General features: G+C 42.1%; 1 protein-coding gene across 6 annotated transcripts; it reads right to left on the bottom strand.

Moving 5' to 3' along the window:
• Positions 1-136: 136 nt before the first annotated feature.
• On the bottom strand, positions 137-21188 carry TSHB (thyroid stimulating hormone subunit beta). 6 transcript variants are annotated; one of them, XM_068159506.1, is made up of 9 exons: positions 20467-20739; positions 18961-19069; positions 18006-18102; positions 17145-17212; positions 16758-16899; positions 10419-10598; positions 7754-7800; positions 900-1062; positions 137-432 (listed from the first exon to the last, which is right to left on the bottom strand). In XM_068159506.1, the coding sequence occupies exons 5-9, from the start codon at positions 16848-16850 to the stop codon at positions 190-192; spliced, it is 726 nt and encodes a 241-aa protein (XP_068015607.1). In that variant the 5' UTR covers positions 16851-16899; positions 17145-17212; positions 18006-18102; positions 18961-19069; positions 20467-20739; the 3' UTR covers positions 137-189. The 6 variants fall into 6 exon arrangements, with proteins under 6 accessions (XP_068015607.1, XP_068015608.1, XP_068015610.1 ...); XM_068159507.1 differs by lacking the exons at positions 18961-19069; positions 20467-20739 and adding an exon at positions 20746-21188; XM_068159509.1 differs by lacking the exon at positions 18961-19069.
• Positions 21189-22197: the final 1009 nt, after the last annotated feature.

Here is a 22197-nt window from a genome sequence, read left to right on the forward strand (position 1 = left end):
TGATTTGGGGAGAGTTGAGTAATACACATGTTTAGCATGCACTTTGTTAGGCTCATTACCACATTCAGAGGTGTAACCTTTAGAATAAAACTTTGTGCACACCAATTTGCAAACCTGTTATGGGATACACTTTTATTTATGTTTACTTGTGAGCGGAGATGTACGTTTTGACCACCTTGTGTTGGAAGCTTACATGTTACACAGCTTCTGTGGCTTAGTGCAATAGTTTGTCCTAACCTTCTCATGAACACAGTCACTGTAATCGGTGTTACATTTACCACACTTGCAGCTCACAGCTACAGGGTAGGAATAGTAAGGGATGGTGTGAGGAGGACAGCCTGGAATCAATGCTGTTTGATACAACATCTCTTTGTATGTGCACACGTTCTGAGACAGAGCACTTTTGAGTAGCAGCTTCTTGCCATTGCTGTCCTGCAAGGAAAAAAATGCATTGTTTCACTGAAGTGTACAAGAATGTCAGAAAGCTTCCTTTGATGTTTTCTCAAACATCCAGAAAGCAAACCTCTCTACACTTAGACTGGCTCTGATATTTTCAGTGTACTTCTGATCATGCAGTAAGGATGACTCAATATAATCTGCTTCTCACCTGTTCCATCCCAACCCCACAAACTGACTACAGAGGCTTTGACAGCAGCAGTCAGTTCTCTGCCATGTTATGATGTTATTAACTCCATAGTTCTAGAGGCTTGTCACTTCTTATCCACACCTTTGCAAACAACTAACTTGAAAACACGACCATAGTGGTTTGTTTGGGTTTTTTTCTGTGACAAACATCATTAGCATTGGATCATTTACCAAGTTTCTGGTAGCAATAGGCACTTGTTTTGCAGTGCTGGCATTACAGAAACCCCTGCTAAAATCAGAGTAATGTCTTGTACCCGAGTCATGCAAAATCCAGCGCAGATGGTCGTGTTGATGGCCAGGCAGTAGGCACATTCCCTTTTCTCCACATGGATTGTATACTCCGAGGGAGCACACAGTGATGCTGTTTGGCCAAAAACCAAGCCAAAGAGAAGAGACATCACAAGGAAGGGATTCATGCTAGATGTGGGGAAAGCAAACAAACAAAGCAATCCTAAGCAAAATCAGATTTACCTTCCAGCCTTTTTTCCTCAGAATTTGACAAGGACAGTTACAATAGCCACAGACTAGAAGCAACCTCAAATATTTTATCTACAGCCCAACACCTTTCCAATCTCAGACCTTCAATTGAAACAGTACTCACCACTGAACAGAAAAATAAGGGTAAACAGGCCATTAACATATACTACAAATTAACCTTTTCCCCTCTAAAGCACATTACATATTACATTTTCACTAATGAGTGATAAAATGCTGACACAGAAAAACAACAGGAGCTAAAGGAGTGGAAAATGTGACCTATGTGAGAGAACATGAGCTCTAGAATTAACCAGAGATGCTAAAGTAATCTCACTGGTTTAAAAGAAAGTTTTAAAGAAAGCATCTTATAAAATGCTCAAGAGAGGTGGGGAAAAAAATTAATGAACTGTGATATCAGCCATACCACTGTACTTAGTATCAGAGTATCATAGCATCATAGCATCAGTCAGGGTTGGAAGGGACCACAAGGATCATGTAGTTTTGGGCAGGGACCCCCCATACTAGATCAGGCTGGCCAGAGCCTCATCCAGCCTGGGCTTAAACACCTCTAGGGACGAGGCCTCAACCACCTCCCTGGACAACCCATTCCAGGGCTTCACCACTCTCATGGGGAAGAACTTCCTCCTCACATCCAACTTCATTCCATTCCCCCTAGTCCTTTTTACTCTCCCATTGGCTTAGAGGCATGATGAAATGGGAACACTGACAAGAATTAAATGGATTCAAGTAAATTACAATAAAGAACATCAGCAAATAGTTCAAATCAATGAACCCCCACTTTACCTGTCTGTTGTGCTGACCTCGTTTCTCAGACCTCCTGGGGTTCCCAAGAACAAAGCTTTGATTAGCTCTGAGACAATTCCAGGGGTTACTCTCTAGCCTCTAAACTAGAAATGACAGTGTCTACAAACACATGGACATCACCCCCTAGTCTCCTCCAGCTGTCAGTTGCCTGTCACAAAAGCCAGTCATTACACACTCTAGTTTACCCTGTAGCTGCAACAGTGCAAGTCTGGAAAGACCAACCTCTTGTCAGCTGAATTCTTCCCTATTACAGGAACCTGATCCTGCCTTGAGCTGGGAGAGGCAGTGACCCAGCACAAGCTCTGTGGGTGCTTTATATTCTCCAGGCTAATTCCAGGCTGATCTTACTGTTTACATAATTGGATCTGAATTGCTGCTTTCTTATCGCAAAGTCATCTATTGAAAATTCATACTGAACCACTAAGCAAATGCGATAGGAACAAATGTGTCCATAATATCCTATCCTGGAAACTGGAGCTGGAAAGCTAATTATTTTAACAGTCATTTTCTCCTCAGGCTTTTAAACTAACCACTGCTTCTAAAAAGTTATTATTGATTAACTTAATTGCTACATAGGATAGCAACGGTGCAACAGGAAGGCCAGCACGGAAATGGAGCCATCCTGAATCACATCTGATTCTACACCGATGTTTTGCCAAAGTTAATGAAGTCTGGTTCACTCCACTTGCTCATTACCTGGCAGGCACAACTGAGAGATGCTGCACTAGACACAAAGGAACACATCTCAGATCAAAGCAATTGCTCTACAGTAGGGTAAGGGAGAGCCTGACTTGCCATGGGCAGGACACCCCACACTAGATCAGGCTGACCAGAGCCTCATCCAGCCTGGGCGTAAACACCTCCAGGGATGGAGCCTCAACCACCTCCCTGGGCAACCCATTCCAGGGCTTCACCACTCTCATGGTGAAGAACTTCCTCCTCACCTCCAGCCTGAATCTCCCCACCTCCAGCTGCATTCCATTTCCCTTAGTCCTATCACTACCTGATATCACAGTATCACAGTATCAGTCAGGGTTGGAAGGGACCACAAGGATCATCTAGTTCCAACCCCCCTGCCATGGGCAGGGACACCCCACACTAGATCAGGCTGGACAGAGCCTCATCCAGCCTGGGCTTAAACACCTCCAGGGATGGGGCCTCAACCACCTCCCTGGACAACCCATTCCAGGGCATCACCACTCTCATGGGAAAGAACCTCCTCCTCACATCCAGCCTGAATCTCCCCACCTCCAGCTGCATTCCATTCCCCTTAGTCCTATCACTACCTGATATCCTGAGCAGTCCCTCCCCAGCCTTCTTGTAGGCCCCCTTCAGATACTGGAAGGCCACAATTAGGTCACCTCGGAGCCTTCTCTTCTGCAGACTGAACAGCCCCAACTCCTTCAGTCTGTCCTCATAGGAGAGGTGCTCCAGCCCTCTGATCATCCTCGTGGCCCTTCTCTGGACACCTTCCAGATCCCTCTTGCCATAGGGGCTCCAGAACTGGAGGCAGTACTCCAGGTGGGGTCTCACCAGAGCTGAGCAGAGGGGGAGAATCACCTCCCTTGCCCTGCTGGCCACACTTCTCTTGATGCAGTCCAGGCTCTGATTGGCTTTCTGGGCTGCAAGTGCACACTGAGAGCTCCTGTTGAGCTTCTCATCCACCAGCACCCCCAAGTCTCTCTCCTCAGGGCTGCTTTCCAGCCAGTCCCTGCCCAGCCTGGATTTGTGCCTGGGATTGCCTCGACCCAGCAGCAGGACCCTGCACTTGGTCTTGTTGAACCTCATGGGGTTGGCTTGTGCCCACCTCTCCAGCCTGTCCAGGTCCCTCTGGATGGCCTCCTTTTCCTCCAGCGTATCTGCTGCACCACACAGCTTGGTGTCATCAGCAAACTTGCTGAGGGTGCACTCAATGCCACTGTCCATGGCACCAACAAAGATGCTGAACAAGCCTGGTCCCAGGACTGATCCCTGAGGGACTCCGCTTGTCACTGGCCTCCACTGGGACATGGACCCATTGACAGCCAGGTCTTTATCCATCTAGTGGTCCACCCATCAAATCCATGTTTCACCAGCTTGGAGACCAGGATGTGGTGCGGGACAGTGTTTAAACTGGTAAACTTGGTCACCTTGGGCTATTGGAGAAGTGATCCAGCCAGTCCCAATTGGTGTGCATGAAAAACATTGCTTCTTTTAGCTGTGGTTTTGGACTGCTACACACAGCTTTGTGTTCTGGGCTCATTCTCCAAGGGTTTAGGTTTTTTTTTGGATAACATGATACAGGTGTTTGTCCTATTAAGACTAGCCAAATGCTTTCAATTTCCACGGGGTCTTTAATTCTGGGTTCATTTCCTCCATATAACTTCTCAGGAATTAAATATAACTCTTTCTGGCTCAGGACATGAGCAGAGTATTAATTGTACTCTCAATAACATCTGTCCATCTACACTTAGCAACAGAAGCATAACACTGACAGTTTGCCACTACTCCAATGCATTATTTAACTCTGTATTATTCTGACGTATTTTAAATGCAGTTAAATGTACAGGCTAAGGAGCATACACATCCACACACTCAGATGTAGATATGTGTACACACACACACACTATAGCAGTGCTACAGGCTGGGGTCAGAGTGGCTGGAGAGCAGCCAGGCAGAGGGGGACCTGGGGGTGCTGGTTGATAGTAGGATGAACATGAGCCTGCAGTGTGCCCAGGCGGCCAGGAGGGCCAATGGCATCCTGGCCTGCATTAAGAACAGTGTGGCCAGCAGGAGCAGGGAGGTCATTCTGCCCCTCTACACTGCACTGGTTAGGCCACACCTCGAGTACTGTGTCCAGTTCTGGGCCCCTCAGTTTAGGAAGGAGGTTGACTTGCTGGAATGAGTCCAGAGAAGGGCAACAAAGTTAGTGAGGGGCTTGGAACACAGCCCTGTGAGGAGAGACTGAGGGAGCTGGGGCTGCTTAGCCTGGAGAACAGGAGACTCAGGGGTGACCTTATTGCTCTCTTCAACTACCTGAAGGGGGGTTGTAAACAGGCAGAGGTTGGTCTCTTCTCCCAGGCAGCCAGTACCAGAACAAGAGGACACAGTCTCAGGCTGCACCAGGGGAAGTTCAGGCTGGAGGTTAGGAGGAAGTTTTACACAGAGAGAGTGATTGCCCATTGGAATGGACTGCCCGGGGAGGTGGTGGAGTCGCCGTCACTGGAGGTGTTCAGGAGGAGACTTGATGGGGTGCTTGGTTACATGGGTTAGTTGATTAGGTGGTGTTGGATGATAGGTTGGACACGATGATCTTGAAGGTCTCTTCCAACCTGGTTTATTCTATTCTATTCTATTCTATTCTATTCTATTCTATTCTATTCTATTCTATTCTATTCTATTCTATTCTATTCTATTCTATTCTATTCTATTCTATTCTATTCTATATATAAGCATATATACACTACCTATACATGTTGCTGCTGTTTAAAACCTTAAGCAGGAGCAGGACAGGAACAGGAAACAATTCACAATACTGAATCCTGGAGAGGACAAAATCTGCCCAAAATAAGAATAAAAAAGAACATTCCTTAAGCAAGAATATGCTTATGGTACCCCTGCATGCACAGCTGAGGTAGGAACTAATGATTCTTTTAAGATTTCACAGTGATTTACAGGCACTTTACACAGTTGGAGTTAACACTGATGCTGACAGGAAGACACCCAACATCCAGATTAAAGTATCCCCAACATTACATGTAAGAATATCGGCAGAGGACAGATCAGAATATGACAGAATCCATTGTTTGCTGGTTCAAAGTGCTAATTTCTCTGATTTGAGAAAAATGGCTGTAACTGGATGTGACACAAAATTCAGATTGGGGTAAAAAAGGATGAAGAATTTAACAAGATTTAGGGAAATCTTGTCAGCAAACATCAGTAGTGAAGAAAAAAAATTATCATAACAAAGCTTGAAACTCTATCATAATGAAGATGAAAGAGAAGGCAACAGTAAAAACCACAGCAAGAAGAAAAATGGGAAACAGTCAGTTACTGGCAGAAGTAAGAGAAAATAAAAACCTCACATAGGAAGCTGGAGGTTTACAGAGGTTGACAGTAATGCCAAGAGACAATTCTAGATGAAGGCAAGCTGTTGGTGCAAAGTCTTCAGTAAGTAGCTGTGCATTTGACAAAGCAGTAGCTGAACAAGCAAAATGCACATGTGCAAGAACAAGACTTGAAAAAATTCTATAAGCAATAAATATTTTTAAACCAACATAATCAGCCATCTAATGTTGATTACAACAAGCCTTGGAATACTGAGGCAATCTCAAAACATTACAAAAAATGCTAGCACTATGCCAATATTTAAAGAGAGAATGTTCACCCAGGTAATTCTCCACCTGACATCTATCCCTGAGAGAACAGGTAAAATAACAGAAAGTTGATCCAGGATTTGAGCAATAAAAGAATTAACTGGTAAGAATGTAATTAATGCCCATCAAGGTGGTGTTACATAAAATAGGTCATGCCATATAAACCTGATTTCATTGAGGGGATTACAATTTTGGTTGTTAAGGTAACTACATAGATGCAGTGTTGTTAGTTCCATCTTTCCACAGCCCATGTCATGAAGATATAGCATTGTTACACAACACATAGAACATTAGGGGTTGGAAGTGACCTCAAAATATCATCTAGTCAAACCCCCCTGCCAGGGCAGGATCACCTAGAGTAGGTCACACGGGAAGGCACCCAGGTGGGTTTGAAAGTCTCCAGAGAAGGGAGCAGTTATTGTAATCTCTGCACCATATTTATTCAATGCAGCTCCTTTACCCAGCCTCTGACTGCACTGCATTGCATTACAGAAATATCTGACCAAGTGTTAAGAATGAAAATTAACTTATCTGGAAGCACAATAAATTAGCCTAGGTGAGACTCATGTGACAACTCCTCCTCATACTCAGGTGAGCTCCACACTGGTATGACACAAAACCTCTTCTTTGCTGGCATCACATTAGCCTGCCCATCTGTCAGAGACGCACTAAACATCACCGGAGCGAATACACAGTCACATCTCTTCTCTAATTTACACAAACTATTAAGCTGGTAAAAGAACTTCTCCTTGATTGTCCTCCTGGATGTGACCAGAGAGTTCATTTACTACTGACCTGTCTGAACACTCAAAGGGAGTAAGATCCCTCTGCATACTGGGAGCAGCAAGTTAAAAGCCTGGCAGGACAACGAAATCCAGTGTGGCAATCTGTGAGTACCCAAGGCTTCTTTCATCATTTCCCAAACCCCATAGTTAAAAGCCTGATGCTTATGGATTAATTTCTTTTTTGCCCCCCTACTGACCTGCAGGCTATTCAGTGACAGAAATTTTTTATGTGCTTTTATAGACATCAGCTTTGTAGCCCTGTTCTGCAACAGCCATTTACACTGTTAATTATTTATCTTTAACCTTTCTCTGAATTAAAGCAATCCATTCACTGACATCAGTTGTTTTACACTTTCACTGCATGAAAACTGTACAGTATGTTGATGTTCTGCAACAAGTGTTTTACATGGTCTCTCTAAACAGAATCTAGTAACCATTAAATTCTTGGCTCTCTGTAATGGGCTGGAGAAATTCAGTGCACACCACACCTTAGATGTAGAAGTAATTTAATAGAACTCTCTCCCCCTAACCAATGCCTACCATGGTTGCTATCCACTGTTCCTACAATGAGGAACAACGAGAAGTTTTCTCATGTTATTCCTACTCACCCTTCCCCTGTTCATAGTACAATACAATGAGGACTTTGTGATCTTAGGAGCTGGTTACCTTGTAGGGCAGAGTAAGTCTTGTTTCCACTGTGTGTAGCACTGTGGCTATCAAAATAAAAACATCAGAGAATTAGAAGCTATGCTGATGAAAACCAGACAAAGCCAATCACATTGAGTTCTAAAAGATCTGTATTCTGGTAGGGGAATTATTTCCAACCTGTTGCAGAGTTCCACTGATGATGCAAGATCATCATAAATAAGTGTTTCTGCTACATTTTGCTAATTTTTCAGAGCTAATCTGTCTATTGCAAGTAAGAGCTTGAAATGTAGCTTCCATCTCTTACAGATTCACAGCAAAAAAAGCTTGCAAACAGATTCCAGGATGAATCCAGGGTTTTGATTTTTCATAAAGCTTCAAGATGTCTCTCTAGGTTTTTTTGTCATCTCTAGGCTCTGAAGGACATTGTTGTGAAAGCAAGAATAACGAGGGAGTAATGCAGAAATGTATATTGCTCTAAAGTATTCTTACACTTACATGGCAGAAGCTGTTAGTCTTTAGGAAGGCTGTCTGGTGATTTTTATCTGTGTTCTAATACAGAAAGCAACAACATTTGGTCCCAAACTTTATGTTTCAGATAAACATTTTAATGACATCTTAGCACTGTTTTTACAGTCTTAAAACGTGTGTGCCTATTTTATTCCTTATGGAGCTGATGTTGTTGTCAGCCAAAGTAATTCTATTGAAAATTCAATTTCAAAAGCTTCAAAACTGCTTTAACAGACTGAAATAGTAGCTACTGAAATCTAAAAAAGACAGCTTAGTGTTTACAGTGAATGAAAAAGCAAGATGACATCAGCTAATAGTGCATACACTTTAACAGCCTCAGTATCTTTCATGACACAGTATCCTTTTTGTGGACTACATATTAGGAAAGAGTAAATTTAAAATGAAACTGAATTGCTTTAAAACCAGTATTTCTAAAGCCAGATGTATTTCTTTTTTCCTTTTCTATGTAGTTAACACTTAGTTCAGAATTTTTAAATGGGCTAATGGCTCCCCTGACTTTCTACAGCACAGGAGATGAAATGTAGAATCTGCTCTGCAGGTGGATTGTAGTTGTGTATCTATAGAATGTATGTGTCTATAGGAAATGAATGTAGTGCTAAACATGCTGAGTATGACAGAAACTGTCACCATATCAACTGGCTCTGAAAGAAGAACAATACTGTGGTTGTAATAATCAGTGCTGTAGTACTAGCAGTTTGTAAATTTTAAGTAAGGAGTTTTTCAGCTTCCTTAATTTTTCTTTTCCTGTCCATTTTAGAAACTGCAATCCATCCAGCCTCACACATTTTTCTCATGGTTGAAAGTTTCAGTACAGCGCCTGGAGTTTTTGCACTTGGTGTAGGTGGTTTCTAAGATGAAAACACAAAGCCATTCATTAGTTTCTATAACCAATTTATGGAGCTGTTTTGGTATGAAGGAAGGCTAAGGTACTTTAGTTTCCATAACCAATTTCTTGAGCTGTTTTGGTATGAAGGAAAGCTAAGGTACTTTAGTTTCTATAACCAATTTATGGAGCTATTCTGGTATGAAGGAAAGCTAAGGTACTTTAGTTTCTATAACCAATTTATTGAGCTATTCTGGTATGAAGGAAAGCTAAGGTACTTTAGTTTCTATAACCAATTTATTGAGCTGTTTTGGTATGAAGGAAAGCTAAGGTACTTTAGTTTCTATAACCAATTTATTGAGCTGTTTTGATATGAAGGAAAGCTAAGGTACTTTAGTTTCTATAACCAATTTATTGAGCTGTTTTGGTATGAAGGAAAGCTAAGGTACTTTAGTTTCCATAACCAATTTATTGAGCTGTTTTGGTATAAAGAAAAGCTAAGGTACCTTTTTTGGAGTTGTGGCATAGAACTGTGAAGCTTAAGGACAATCTTTGTACAATTTTTTAAACATTTCTTCCTCTGAGACTATGCTCTGAAGTTAAAAATTTAAAAGTTACTATATCACACTATATTAAAAACATGTATTTTCCTTCCTCCTAGAAATATTAGACTATGAAGAATATAAAAAAGAAAAAGAAACTTGTTATTATGAAACCTCAACAATTCAATAAAAACAGTGTTAAAAATCATGGTGAAAGTTAAGATGCATTTTTGTACCGTGGCACTCTGTCACCTAGTTACTAAATTATGCACATTTACATTCATTCCAGAAAGAACCAATCAAATGAAAATACATAAATATTGTGTTTGGTACAGAACCCCAGGTGCTTTTTATACATTCTTAGATACAGCAGCATGCATAAAGAACTGTTAAAGTACACTACTGGCTCTGTTTTTTACCAGGAGGTCACTGAGTTTGGAGCTGTCTGACTGAGCTTCCAGCTGTAGAAGCACTTTTTGCTTTTCCCTCACACACTGATCTGAATGCAGATTTGTGCTTTCACTTTGCAGTTTATGTCCTGGAGCAGTCTTTATAATATATGTCTAGGAAAGAAACAGAGGCATCTAAACTTGTATTTCCAGTGGTAATTACATCATGCAAACCCAAATTCATAACCCAGTGTACAGACTGAGTATTCAGATCATTAAAGGTGCTATGGAACACCCAATCAAGGAGAATGAACAGGAACCTGTGGAAGAAGAACAGGAAACATCTACAGAGAAGAAATACAGTCACAAAAGAAAACTATTTACTATTATGAGTTACAAACCTTTAACAAAGGACTCCCCAAGGCATTTCCCTCAGGTACTGAAGGAGGCATTTCTTTCTTTCCCATCATGTTGAATTTCATAGGAGCATCTTTTAGGGTCTTTTCATGTTTTACATGAATAGATTCAGAGTCCAAATCTAAATGAGGTTTAGGAGTCTCAGGAAAGCAAGTCTGTATTTTCTAAAAGAACAAAAAAGTTTTAAATGAAAAGTCTTTCAATGTCTTTTGTTGAATGTACATAATTTATCATGAAATGTGACAGTTTTAGGCTATGCCTTTAAGAAGGACAGTTACTGAAACACTCTAGCTGAATGTTTTGGTGTGAAAAGGAAAACCAAAGAGAATTCTAAACGAATTTCATTGGTAGCAATATAACTTTAATTTTAGTCTTAGTTCAGTTTGTGTCTCAGTCTGTCTGTTTCAGTCTGCCTGGGCAGCTGCTGTCTTTCTGTGCTTGGCGCTGTCCTTGGACTAATGAGATAAGAAACTAATTCTTTTTCTTCCCTTAGCATATGCTTTGAACTAACAGAATTTCCCCCTTAATAATTACTCTTCTCTCTCTAACCCTTTTGGGGAAAAAAAGGAGGAAGGGGGAGAAGGAGGTTTTGGGGGGAGACCCTCCTCCAGCAAGGAGGGGCAGGTTTTCTGTGTTATGTTCTTTCCTGTATATTTTTGTATATAGTGTGAATACTGTCTATTGTGTATATATCCATTGCATTTCATCCTGCTAGTACAATATAGCTCTTCTCTATTTTGCTTCTTCGACTGAGTTAGCCTGGTTTCGGGGGGGGAGAACCGAACTTCTTCTCACTACCACATGAAACTTCAGTTAAATTGCACACATATAAATATTACCAAGTTCTAAAATCAAATCATCATTAAGTTGCACTTTCAGGAACTGTATTTTGGGCAAGTTCTTTTGCAAGCTTCTCCTAAAAAAGAGTTACATGGTAGGAAGTATTTCATTTGAATCCAGATGTTGAAAATCTTGGTGTAATTACAGAACATAGTCCACAATCACACTCTCTTACAAAACTTGCATGAATATACAGCCCAGGTTTAGTCAAATTTCACCACTTCACAGCTATCATCATTATAGTGCCTGAGACCAGGCCAAATATGTCACCCATACTGCTACATTTAATACAAACCAAAACAAACACAAAACCCCCAACCTTCTCTTCAATTTCTGCTTTGAGTTGTTCCTTAAGGGCTGACAGTTCACTTTTCAAACATGACAGCTCAATTTCTTAAAACCAATTAGATAACAGATAGGGTTAACTGTGCTTAAGCTGGAAAGAAGCAAACAGTAATTAATAACAGCAATTAATAAGTTACTTACAGTAATTAATAATCATTGTAAACAAAACAAAATTCCATTTGTTCAATACAGCTAGCTTAGCCATAAAGTTAGCATGCTAAGAGGTATCTATAATTCATTTCTAGAATGATTCAATCTCTAGAACAGATGGTCAAAGAAGCAGTTACCAAATGAAAAAAAACCAAAACAAACACAAAACAGATGTAGCCCTGAGTCACATTTCCTTTTACTTCAAAAAATCTAACTGAACAAAAGCTCTATGAAGGGAATTTTCTGGAGGTGGGGAGATTCAGGCTAGATGTGAGGAGGAGGTTCTTCACCATGAGAGTGGTGAAACCCTGGAATGGGTTGTCCAGGGAGGTGGTCGAGGCCTCGTCCCTGGGGGTGTTTAAGAGCAGGCTGGATGAGGCTCTGGGCAGCCTGATCTAGTGTGGGGTGTCCCTGCCCATGGCAGGGGGGTTGGAACTAGATGATCCTTGTGGTCCCTTCCAACCCTGAATGAAACTATGAAACTATGAAACTATGAAATACTGCAGCTGAAGTGGATGCAGTAGAAATACTTTTGTGAAAGTCTGAAGGGGATGTTGGTTCTTAGAACAATCCTCAAACATTCCCAGACAGGAGAGGAAAAAAAGCCAAAACACAAAAGGGCAATAAAACAGTAATGCAACTCTAGACTCAAACTTTTCTTTCAGTTTGTTCTAAAAAAAGCTGAAGTACTAACAAGAACCAGGTACTTGACCAGAACTGTTCAAGATAAGAACTTTAAAAGCCTGTATGAACAGAGAGGTAGAGGGTGGAATCCAACTATTCCAGACAAAACTTTGTTATTCAGACAGTGAGGTTAGAACATGACATAACTCAGGAAAAGACAGAACAGCACAGCTGCTCCAATTTATTTTTAGAAACAACTTGGGGTTTTAATGCACATAATAAAAGCTGGAAGAAAATAACAGTAAGCAGAAAATAGTGGGTTGATCTTTACTGTGCTTATTTGTGGCATTTAAGATATTTGTAAAGCAAGAGAGTCTTCATATGAAAAGCAAATGCCATGAGAATAATAAAAAGAACATCTACCACTGTTTCTGACAGCTCTTCAAGTTGCATTTCTTTGTCACATTTTAGTTCAGTCATCTATTCTACAACACATGCAATGTAAAACTAATTGCACAGAAATAATTTGACATATTCAGCAGGCAGTATAAAGCTTTTACCCCTTTGCAGTGCCCAGTTTTCAAAACTCATTGGATTAAGTTCAGAAATTCTAAAGACAAATGATGACTTCCTGTAGAGCTAAATTATTCAGAAAGCCATTAGCAAATATGTATCTGAAGAGAAACTAAAATTCAGTCTATTATGTTTTCCACAATCATGGTTTGAAATAAACTGCAAGGAGAGAGTAATAGTTTCATAGTTTCATAGTTTCATTCAGGGTTGGAAGGGACCACAAGGATCAGCTAGTTCCAACCCCCCTGCCATGGGCAGGGACACCCCACACTAGATCAGGCTGGACAGAGCCTCATCCAGCTTGGGCTTAAACACCCCCAGGGACGGGGCCTCAACTACCTCCCTGGACAACACATTCCAGGGTCTCACCACTCTCATGGTGAAGAACCTCCTCCTCACATCTAGCCTGAATCTCCCCACCTCCAGCTTCATTCCATTCCCCCTAGTTCTATCACTACCTGTCGTAGTTTGGGCTGGGTGCCCTCTGCTACAGGGCTGCTTCCTGTGTCCAGAAGTCCAGCCCAGTGGGTGGACACAGGAAATTAGGTTATTTCCTACCATGATCCCTTGCACCACTATAAGTTTCGTGGCGGGGTCTGGCACTTCCTCTTTTCTTCCTCCTCCATCAGCCGGTAACATGGGGGAGAGATCTCCTGGCTTTGGGCCTGGCTAGGCCCAAGGCCACGGGGGGATGGGCAGTCTCAGATCTGGCCAGCTGAGACTAGCCTAGCAATGGGAGGGGGAAGAAGGAGCCCTGAGGGTCTTGGGTGTACCCTCAGGTAGGGATGGGTCTCTCTGGGTCTGTTTTTTGGGTTTCTCTCTCTTGTCACTGTACTTTTAGTTTTTTTTTTCCTGCACGCACTCACTGTTCTATTTAAACTTTCCATCATCTTTGCAATCTGTTTGTCTGAGTCGTTATTTCTGCGCGTGGTGGGGAGGGGGGCTTTCCCCAACCCATTACATTTTTGGCGCCCAACGTGGGGCTGGCTGTTGTGCCCACTCTGCAGATCGATTGCAAAGGATGGAGAGTTTAAATTCAGTTCTGGGCGTCGGTTTGGGTTTGGCAGTTGGGGGCTCAAGTGATGTTGCCGGGGCGACCGTGTGAGTTCTTGTGGATTGTGGGGGATGACTGGTGCGCTGCCGGTGGCGCGGACCCTCTGCTATTTCAGGCAGGGGTGGTTCTCGACCATCGGCATCGGGGTACCGCTTGAGAACGCGGAACCTGCCCCTCCTCCGCGGCGGGAAGCGAAGTGGGGGAGGGGCAGCGGCAAGCAGATCAGAGTCAGGTCCGTTCTCGCTGCGGGGATAGAGCCAGCCGCTGCGAGCGGGCGAGCCAGCTCCCGAAGCCCCGGGGGGCCGACGGGGACTCCGGCTGGAAAGCCGTTTTCAAGGGCTCTGAGAACGCGCGCATGGCTTTCGCTGGAGAAGCCGTTTGAGTGTCCGAGGGGTGGAGGTGATTTTGATTCTGCGCCGCGGCGGCAGAGGTGGGCGGAGCCCTGCTGCGGGCGAGCGGCGCCGGCGGACCCGGCCGTACGCTCGGGCTGCGGCGGGCCCGGCCCTAGTCTCTTCCCCGACTTTTTCGGACGAGTTCCGAAACTGGCGCCGAGCACCTGGCTCCACCTCCCTTCTTCTCAGTGAGCTGTGGTGCAGCCCCTCCCTTTCCAAGGGGGGTGTGTGCAGCCGGATGCTGTCTTGCTTTGGTACTGGTACGCCTAGTGGGGGGGCAGAGTACCTTGGACAAGCATCCGTGTGGTTTTGGACCGCAGTTGGAAGCGGTTGGTTGCGGCACCCTGGATGGATTGAAAAAGGCAGTCGTGGGTTGGATGGTTTCGACTGGCCTGCCCCAGGGGTGGAGAATATGCCGCCGAGTGACCATGGGTGAAAAGTAGAGGCTTGGCTGAGAAGTCGTGAGGCTGTTCCAGGTGACCAGGATGCCCAACAGATCCATGGAGAACTTGCACCGCAGGAGAATGTGCTCTGCATCGCCGGGAGGTTCCACTGGATGAAGGAGGAAGAACTGGAATGGACAGACACTAGAGCCTGACTGAGAGACTGTTGGAGTGGACGCCCAGATGAAGACACGGACTTCGCCGGACATGTCATCAGTTTTCTGATTTGATGATGTGTTTGGGTGCAGGCATCATGGTTTGAAATAAAGGGGTGGATCCTGTCGTAGTTTGGGCTGGGTGCCCTCTGCTACAGGGCTGCTTCCTGTGTCCAGAAGTCCAGCCCAGTGGGTGGACACAGGAAATTAGGTTATTTCCTACCATGATCCCTTGCACCACTATAAGTTTCGTGGCGGGGTCTGGCACTTCCTCTTTTCTTCCTCCTCCATCAGCCGGTAACATGGGGGAGAGATCTCCTGGCTTTGGGCCTGGCTAGGCCCAAGGCCACGGGGGGATGGGCAGTCTCAGATCTGGCCAGCTGAGACTAGCCTAGCAATGGGAGGGGGAAGAAGGAGCCCTGAGGGTCTTGGGTGTACCCTCAGGTAGGGATGGGTCTCTCTGGGTCTGTTTTTTGGGTTTCTCTCTCTTGTCACTGTACTTTTAGTTTTTTTTTTCCTGCACGCACTCACTGTTCTATTTAAACTTTCCATCATCTTTGCAATCTGTTTGTCTGAGTCGTTATTTCTGCGCGTGGTGGGGAGGGGGGCTTTCCCCAACCCATTACACTACCTGAGATCCTGAGAAGTCCTTCCCCAACCTTCCTGTAGGCCCCCTTCAGATACTGGAAGGCCACAATTAGGTCACCTGGGAGCCTTCTCTTCTGCAGACTGAACAGCCCCAACTCCTTCAGTCTGTCCTCATAGGAGAGGTGCTCCAGCCCTCTGATCATCCTTGTGGCCCTTCTCTGGACACGCTCCAGCACCTCCACATCCCTCTTGTAATAGGGGCTCCAGAACTGGACACAGTACTCCAGGTGGGGTCTCACCAGAGCTGAGCAGAGGGGGAGAATCACCTCCCTTGCCCTGCTAGCCACACTTCTCCTGATGCAGCCCAGGATCTGATTGGCTTTGCGGGCTGCAAGTGCACATTGAGAGCTCATGTTGAGCTTTTTGTCCACCAGCACCCCCAAGTCTCTCTCCTCAGGGCTACTTTCCAGCCAGTCACTGCCCAGCCTGGATTTGTGCCTGGGATTGCCTCGACCCAGATGCAGGACCCTGCCCTTGCTCTTATTGAACTTCATGAAGTTGGCTTGTGCCCACCTCTCCAGCCTGTCAAGGTCCCTCTGGATGGCCTCCCTTCCCTCCAGCGTGTCTGCTGCACCACACAGCTTGGTGTCATCAGCAAACTTGCTGAGGGTGCACTCAATGCCACTGTCCATGTCACTGACAAAGATGTTGAGGAAGACAGGTCCAACATCTTTAATCACCAAGTATTGATGCATCTGCATATATCCAGAAAAAACCTGTCCTGCTCAAGATATTCACATGGATATGCTGAGAAAGGGAACCACTTATTGGTAACTTCTAAGTGTTTTCTATCTGCACATGCCCTTTACTGGTGCTTTTTGCAAGTACTGGATACCAAACTCATTTTTGCTCTGAAATTCTCACAGGTCACATCTCACTTTGTTCTAGACAAGCATTAGCAGTTGACTTTTGAACACTTTTGTTTAGATGTCCTTGATACTTACAAGGACACCAAATTACCTATTTCTCATCTATCGTATTAGGATTAGAGGCACATGCAGCACACTGGGAAAACAGTGCTAAAGACAGATTCTTACCTGGGGGGCTAGTGCCTATCTACACATCACAGGATATCAAAACAATATTTAAATCTAATCACCATCAGTGTGATTCTACATCCAGCATGGGGAGAGTGGTCTGCAGAAAATCTTAATGCAAGTGTTCTGTCTCTGCTGCAAGACACAGAAGTCATTCCTGGAATCTACTGCTTCCAAACAGGTCTGCAGTGCTATCAGTCCTAACTGAAAGACAGCAAGAGAAATTAAAATGGTTTCCAGGAGGACCCATGTATGTGCAGTCTGCACAGCAATGTCATGCAATTGTTGCCAGCTACAATGACTACCAGACAAAAGGGAGTCAGAGGAGTGAAAATAAATGTAAGCACTCCTGACAGTTACAGGGTACTGTAAAATCATTCCTCTGAGCCATAGGGACAATCCATTTTCAGCAACAGTTAGCTCATTTTCTTTCTTTCTACAAATCTTACCCAGTTCAGCAGACTTATTTCTGAGCTCCATGGCAAGTAGCTTTGCCTCATCTTCAGATTTCTTCAAACTAAAAAAATGGTAATAAAAAAAAAGAAGTGTAGTACAAAGCATTGTATTTGAAACTTAAAGGGCAGCAAGACAAAATCCTAACCACAAGCATTTTAACAACATTTGTCTTTCAACAGGCAGATGATACGTCTGCCTCCAACATGTATCATGTATTTCACCTTTACAGCTTTGGAACAGCAGACATAAAAGTAAGCAAATACATGCATACATAAATCTAGTGGGCTGTTAATGCAAAATCATGAAAGGCACAAAATGAAATGTCAGAGCCACCTTCAAGTGCTAGTAATTCAAACAACCAGACTGGTGAAGGGCTGTTTAAAAAAGTTATTAGTGATTAAAAAACCCCAAACAAGTAATTATGCCAGACCAGATATGAAGATACAAGATTGATGTTTCATTCCCAGATGATGTTTTATTCTCAGTCATACAGTATTTTACCTGTAAGATCATTCTTTAAACTGTGAAATGTACCTATTTTGCTCTTCCTGCAGCAAGCTTCTCAAATTGGAAATGGAAGTCTCAAACTCCTTTATTGTGGATGCATGCATAGCCTTAGTTTTTTCACATTCTTCCACCTGTGCTTCTTTTTCTCCAGTGACCTGAATTAATGCTTGCATTGCAGACTGCAATTCAGTTTCTAAGCTCTTTTGAATAACCTTCAAAAACTGTATGATTTCTAAGCATGTTTTGCAATAAGCAGCTACAATTATTTCACACCTAAAGTATGAGTAATTATTTATGCAACTGCTCATCTAGTCTATTTATACTGGAAAATTGTAAGCCAGCTGTACCTCTTTTTTTTTTGCAATGAAATTTTGGCTTCTTCCAGTTCTTCCCTCAAGAGTTCTCGACTGATCTGGGATTCCTTTAACATTTCTCCTTTGTGTCCTAAGAGTAAAGATACATGCTTATATTAAAAACCCCAGGATTTGTTAAAGAATGCTTGCATTTTCATTTTACAGGGAAATACACTCCTTCAACTTAACCAAGTTACATAATGCACCTGATGGTGATTTTGCAAAACTCAAGCAATGTCTTTTCCCAGTACAGTTTTCAAGAGCATTCACTACTTGACTCACCCTTAAAAAAGAGCCCTTCCAAAACAGTTATGCTTCCAAACACCATTAATCATTTGCCTGTTTGCAAATAAGATTTGTTTTGGGGTGTTATTTGGCAAAGATGTCACACCATCTCTTGCTGAATACAGAACAAGGATACTGATTTTGGACAGCTGAAAAAAATATTAAGACTCTAAAGACCCTTCACTAACTTCATTTGAAACACATCAGTCCAGTAACCAGAAAACACACATTTATCTGTTATCGTGCCATGTTTACTACACAAGTTCAACAGAAGCTGAAAACTGTCCAGAACAGGGGTAGGGTCCTGACAAAATTTACTTCTGTTCCAGGAAAGGAATAATACCTTTACAGTAATATAGCATGTTCACACTAGAGTTTATTGAAAAGAAAAATCCCTCATAATGAAGATGCCATGTTGAAACACAAACAGGGTGTAACCTGAGCCTGAAGAGAAAGCCTTTGTTATGAAGTAAGGACCTAGATTTCATATATAGGGAGATTATGCTACTAATCCTGATTCCCTATCAGCAGCTTCTCTGCCAAATAAAATTTGGCCTGCAAGGCCTCAAAATTCTCCTGCTGCCTAGTAACAGGTTAAAATTATAACGATCCTGTTTCCTATACTTCTACAATTACATTTTAACATAACACAGAGAACTCTTACTTTTTTCTTCTACTAAATCAGCAATCTTATTTTTTGATTCCTGCAGCTGATTCTTGACATCTCTTATTATATGATCTTTTTCATCACTCTGTACAGTAAGAACTGAAATCTAACAAAATTAAGACAGTATTATAATGAAGCCCAGGAAAAAGGACAGGGTCTGTTACATTTCTGTACAACGTATGATTAGCATAGAAACTGCTGTCATTCAAGTTAAATAAGGTGGTTGGGTTTAGCCAAATATTAATGATGTCACAAGACAATGAAGAAACTCTTCAGTTCAAAAACCAAAATGAATTCCAAGAGATGAAAGGAATGCCATGAAAGTTAGCACAATCTGAATCAAATGAAGCTCCAGGTGGAGCATCAGCTTTCTACAGAACTAGTCCATTATTCCATAGATTAATTTCTTATTACAAATATTAAGTAACAAATGTATATGCAGCATAAGTTCAGTATTTCATTTTCTGTAGCTATACATTTAAAGAAACCAATTAAAAAAATAAAAAGTAGTAATCTCTGGAGTCTACCTCACAGACAAAATGTAAGACTTTGAATGACTGTTTGAAAAGCCCCAAATCTGACCCAGTGGAAAAACAAAAGGGCCCTGGCATTTAAAGCAGGCAGCATGAGTAACAGAGGGTCCAGACTGTCACAATGTGAACTGTTCACCATTCCAACACTTCTCATTTTTCTGGCCTGAAACTGTATGCAGTGAAAGCCTGCAGCATAAAACCAAGAACCAGAATTCTCACATTTGAAAGACATTTCCAATCTGTTATTCTCTGCTTGCTCATGAAGCTCTTCAAATGCCATTATCATTCTCTAAAAGTAAAATTCAGTATAAAGTTCATATAATAGTAAGTACTTCCAGTAATGAAGAGCTATGGTTATGGTTTATAAACAAACAGTATTACAAGCTCAGCCATATTTGTAGGAGAATTCAGAGCACATATTTTGAGTTAACAATGTTAGAATATTCAAAGTTGGAAGTTCAAGAATTTCTGTACTCAAGATCCAAACAATTTCAAGGATGAAATATTTTGACTGGCCCTTGTTTGCAGATCCCTAACACAAGAGATGAGATCCTGTACTTTGGTTAGCTGCTATAATGTGCAATCAGTATTTAACCATTATACCATGTACTCTGCTTAACAAGTTCATCACTCCTAAACAACAATGCCTCACATTTCTCTGTTATAAGTATACCAAGATCTTATCTTTCACACCAGAATATTTAATAACAAAAATAGGATGAATTAATTTATTTGGCAAGACTGAAGATTAAAAAGGCAAAAGTTCTGTTAAATCAAGGAATACTCACAGCTTATGCTACTTATTTCACACAGAATCACCCATTTCAATAATGAATTTTCTTGTTCTGTCACTCAAAACTGAAACTGGTTTTTTACTCCTCTTTATTTTATATTGCACTTTGCATTCAATATGAATAACCTTAATATACCCAAAACCTGACTGAACACAGCCCTACGTAACCTGCTATACCTGACCCTGCTTTTAGCAGGGGAAGTTTTCCAGGTGTTCTCCAGAGGGTGCTTCCAACTGGGGTCATTTTGGAGTCATCACCAAATAGGTGAAAGAAAAGTACAAAAGGAAAAGAGTTATAGTAGGCATGAACACTAAAAAGATCACACATATCACACCGATCATATGGATGTACATCCCAAACACCATTGCATTTTATCCAATACACATTCTCTAGACAAAAACTATTCTTGAAAAGGAACAGAAGGCTTACTTCCTGCCTCACATGACAGTACTAACCGTATTATCAGAGATTGTTCTTGCACAAATGTCAACGTATGCATGTAACTTTGGGACTTTTCACAAGCTCCATCACTTAACTCAAGGTTGTTATTAAGTTCTGTGTAGAGTTGTCTTGTTTCTTCCCTTTCACGCTCATCTGTCAAGTAAGAATGTGCCAAAACATTTTCCTCTTCAAAAACAATGTAAGCTGTCCAAGCCATTATGCTTACACAGCACAGGGAAGGATAGAAAGAAAATGACACTTCTGAATTATCCAGGATCAAGTTAGTAGATTTTTAAAGGTTACAAGAACAATTTTGAGTTTCATACAGAAAAAAATCCCAAGTCAAGAATGTATTTTAAAACCTCAAGAATTTAAATGTTGGTAAGTTGTCCAGCTGTCCTGGCTTAGTCAGTGAAGAACATTTGTCACTCAGCATCTCTGGTTTGGACCTTTTTTCCCCACAAATCTGAAACTGCTTTAAACAGGGTAACACCAACTCTGGTAATTTGTTCAAACAAGCTGGAAAAGGTAACTACAGTAGCTTCTATTGCCTAAACACTGCCATGGCCTCATCTGCCTTATCATATTCAAGGCATCTGGATGGGACAGACAAGACACCATGTGTTTTTCACTTGACTCCTATACAAAGCAGGAAGTAAAAACCAACCCTTGAGCTCTTAAAACACACACAAAAGTAAAAAAAAATAGTTCTACTAAAGCAGAAAAATGTTGATAAAGATGCTGTAAGAATGTAAATATTGAGGACAGCCCCCCCCCTAAATCCATTGGTTCCTAGATAAAATAAAGCCAGACAAGGCAATTGGGATAATCTGCTTCAATTTTCCAAATACTCTGCCTCAAATCCTTCTGCCTTTCAACAGACTATTCAGAACCAGTTTCACAAAGTTCTTTCAGAGCCTGAATTTTATTCTGATTAAAAATTCTTGACTTCCCAGACACTTAAAATATATTTAAAAATAAATAAATCAAAATAACTTCATATTTAACCCTTCATCTCCAGTCATATTCAGTGAATTACAAAGCGATTCAGCTTTAAACAGGAGACAGAAAATTGTTATTCCCCTTTGACCACTTCCTTTAGCCCCAATGTATCTGCTGAACACTGCTTTAAGCATTGCTTTGGGAACAAAAGACGACAGCAGAAATTGGATAAGCAGTTTATACTTAGCTGACCTCTTCATCTGCCTCAGAGCAAAGTTTTCCTCGCTGTGAAACTGCATCTGAAATATGAAGAGATTTTGATGAATGTATTTCCAAAAATAGCAAGTGAACCACTGTATTTAGCAGTTGGAGCAATGAAACTCTTAAACTGGCAATGAAAAATGTCAAGAACATGAAAAATTTTAGGGGACGTGCACGGTAAATGCTTATTTTAGCCTTACCTGAATCGGTGATTTCACCAGGGTTTGGTATTACAAACGGCAAATTGAAACCATCACCTGGGC

The sequence above is a fragment of the Melanerpes formicivorus genome, unplaced genomic scaffold (genome assembly GCF_026170545.1).
Source record: "Melanerpes formicivorus ecotype bairdi unplaced genomic scaffold, bMelFor1.0.p_v2 SCAF_46, whole genome shotgun sequence".
Lineage (NCBI taxonomy): Eukaryota > Metazoa > Chordata > Aves > Piciformes > Picidae > Melanerpes > Melanerpes formicivorus.

Coding starts and splice junctions, on each gene's coding strand:
- TSHB (XM_068159507.1), bottom strand. CDS start 16,850: ATGACTTCTGTGTCTTGCAGCAGAGACAGAACACTTGCATTAAGATTT. Junction 10,599..16,757: donor GATGTAGAATCACACTGATG/GTGATTAGATTT, acceptor TTGTTCTTTTAG/AAAATACAGACTTGCTTTCC. Junction 1,063..7,753: donor GACTTACTCTGCCCTACAAG/GTAACCAGCTCC, acceptor CCCCACATCTAG/CATGAATCCCTTCCTTGTGA.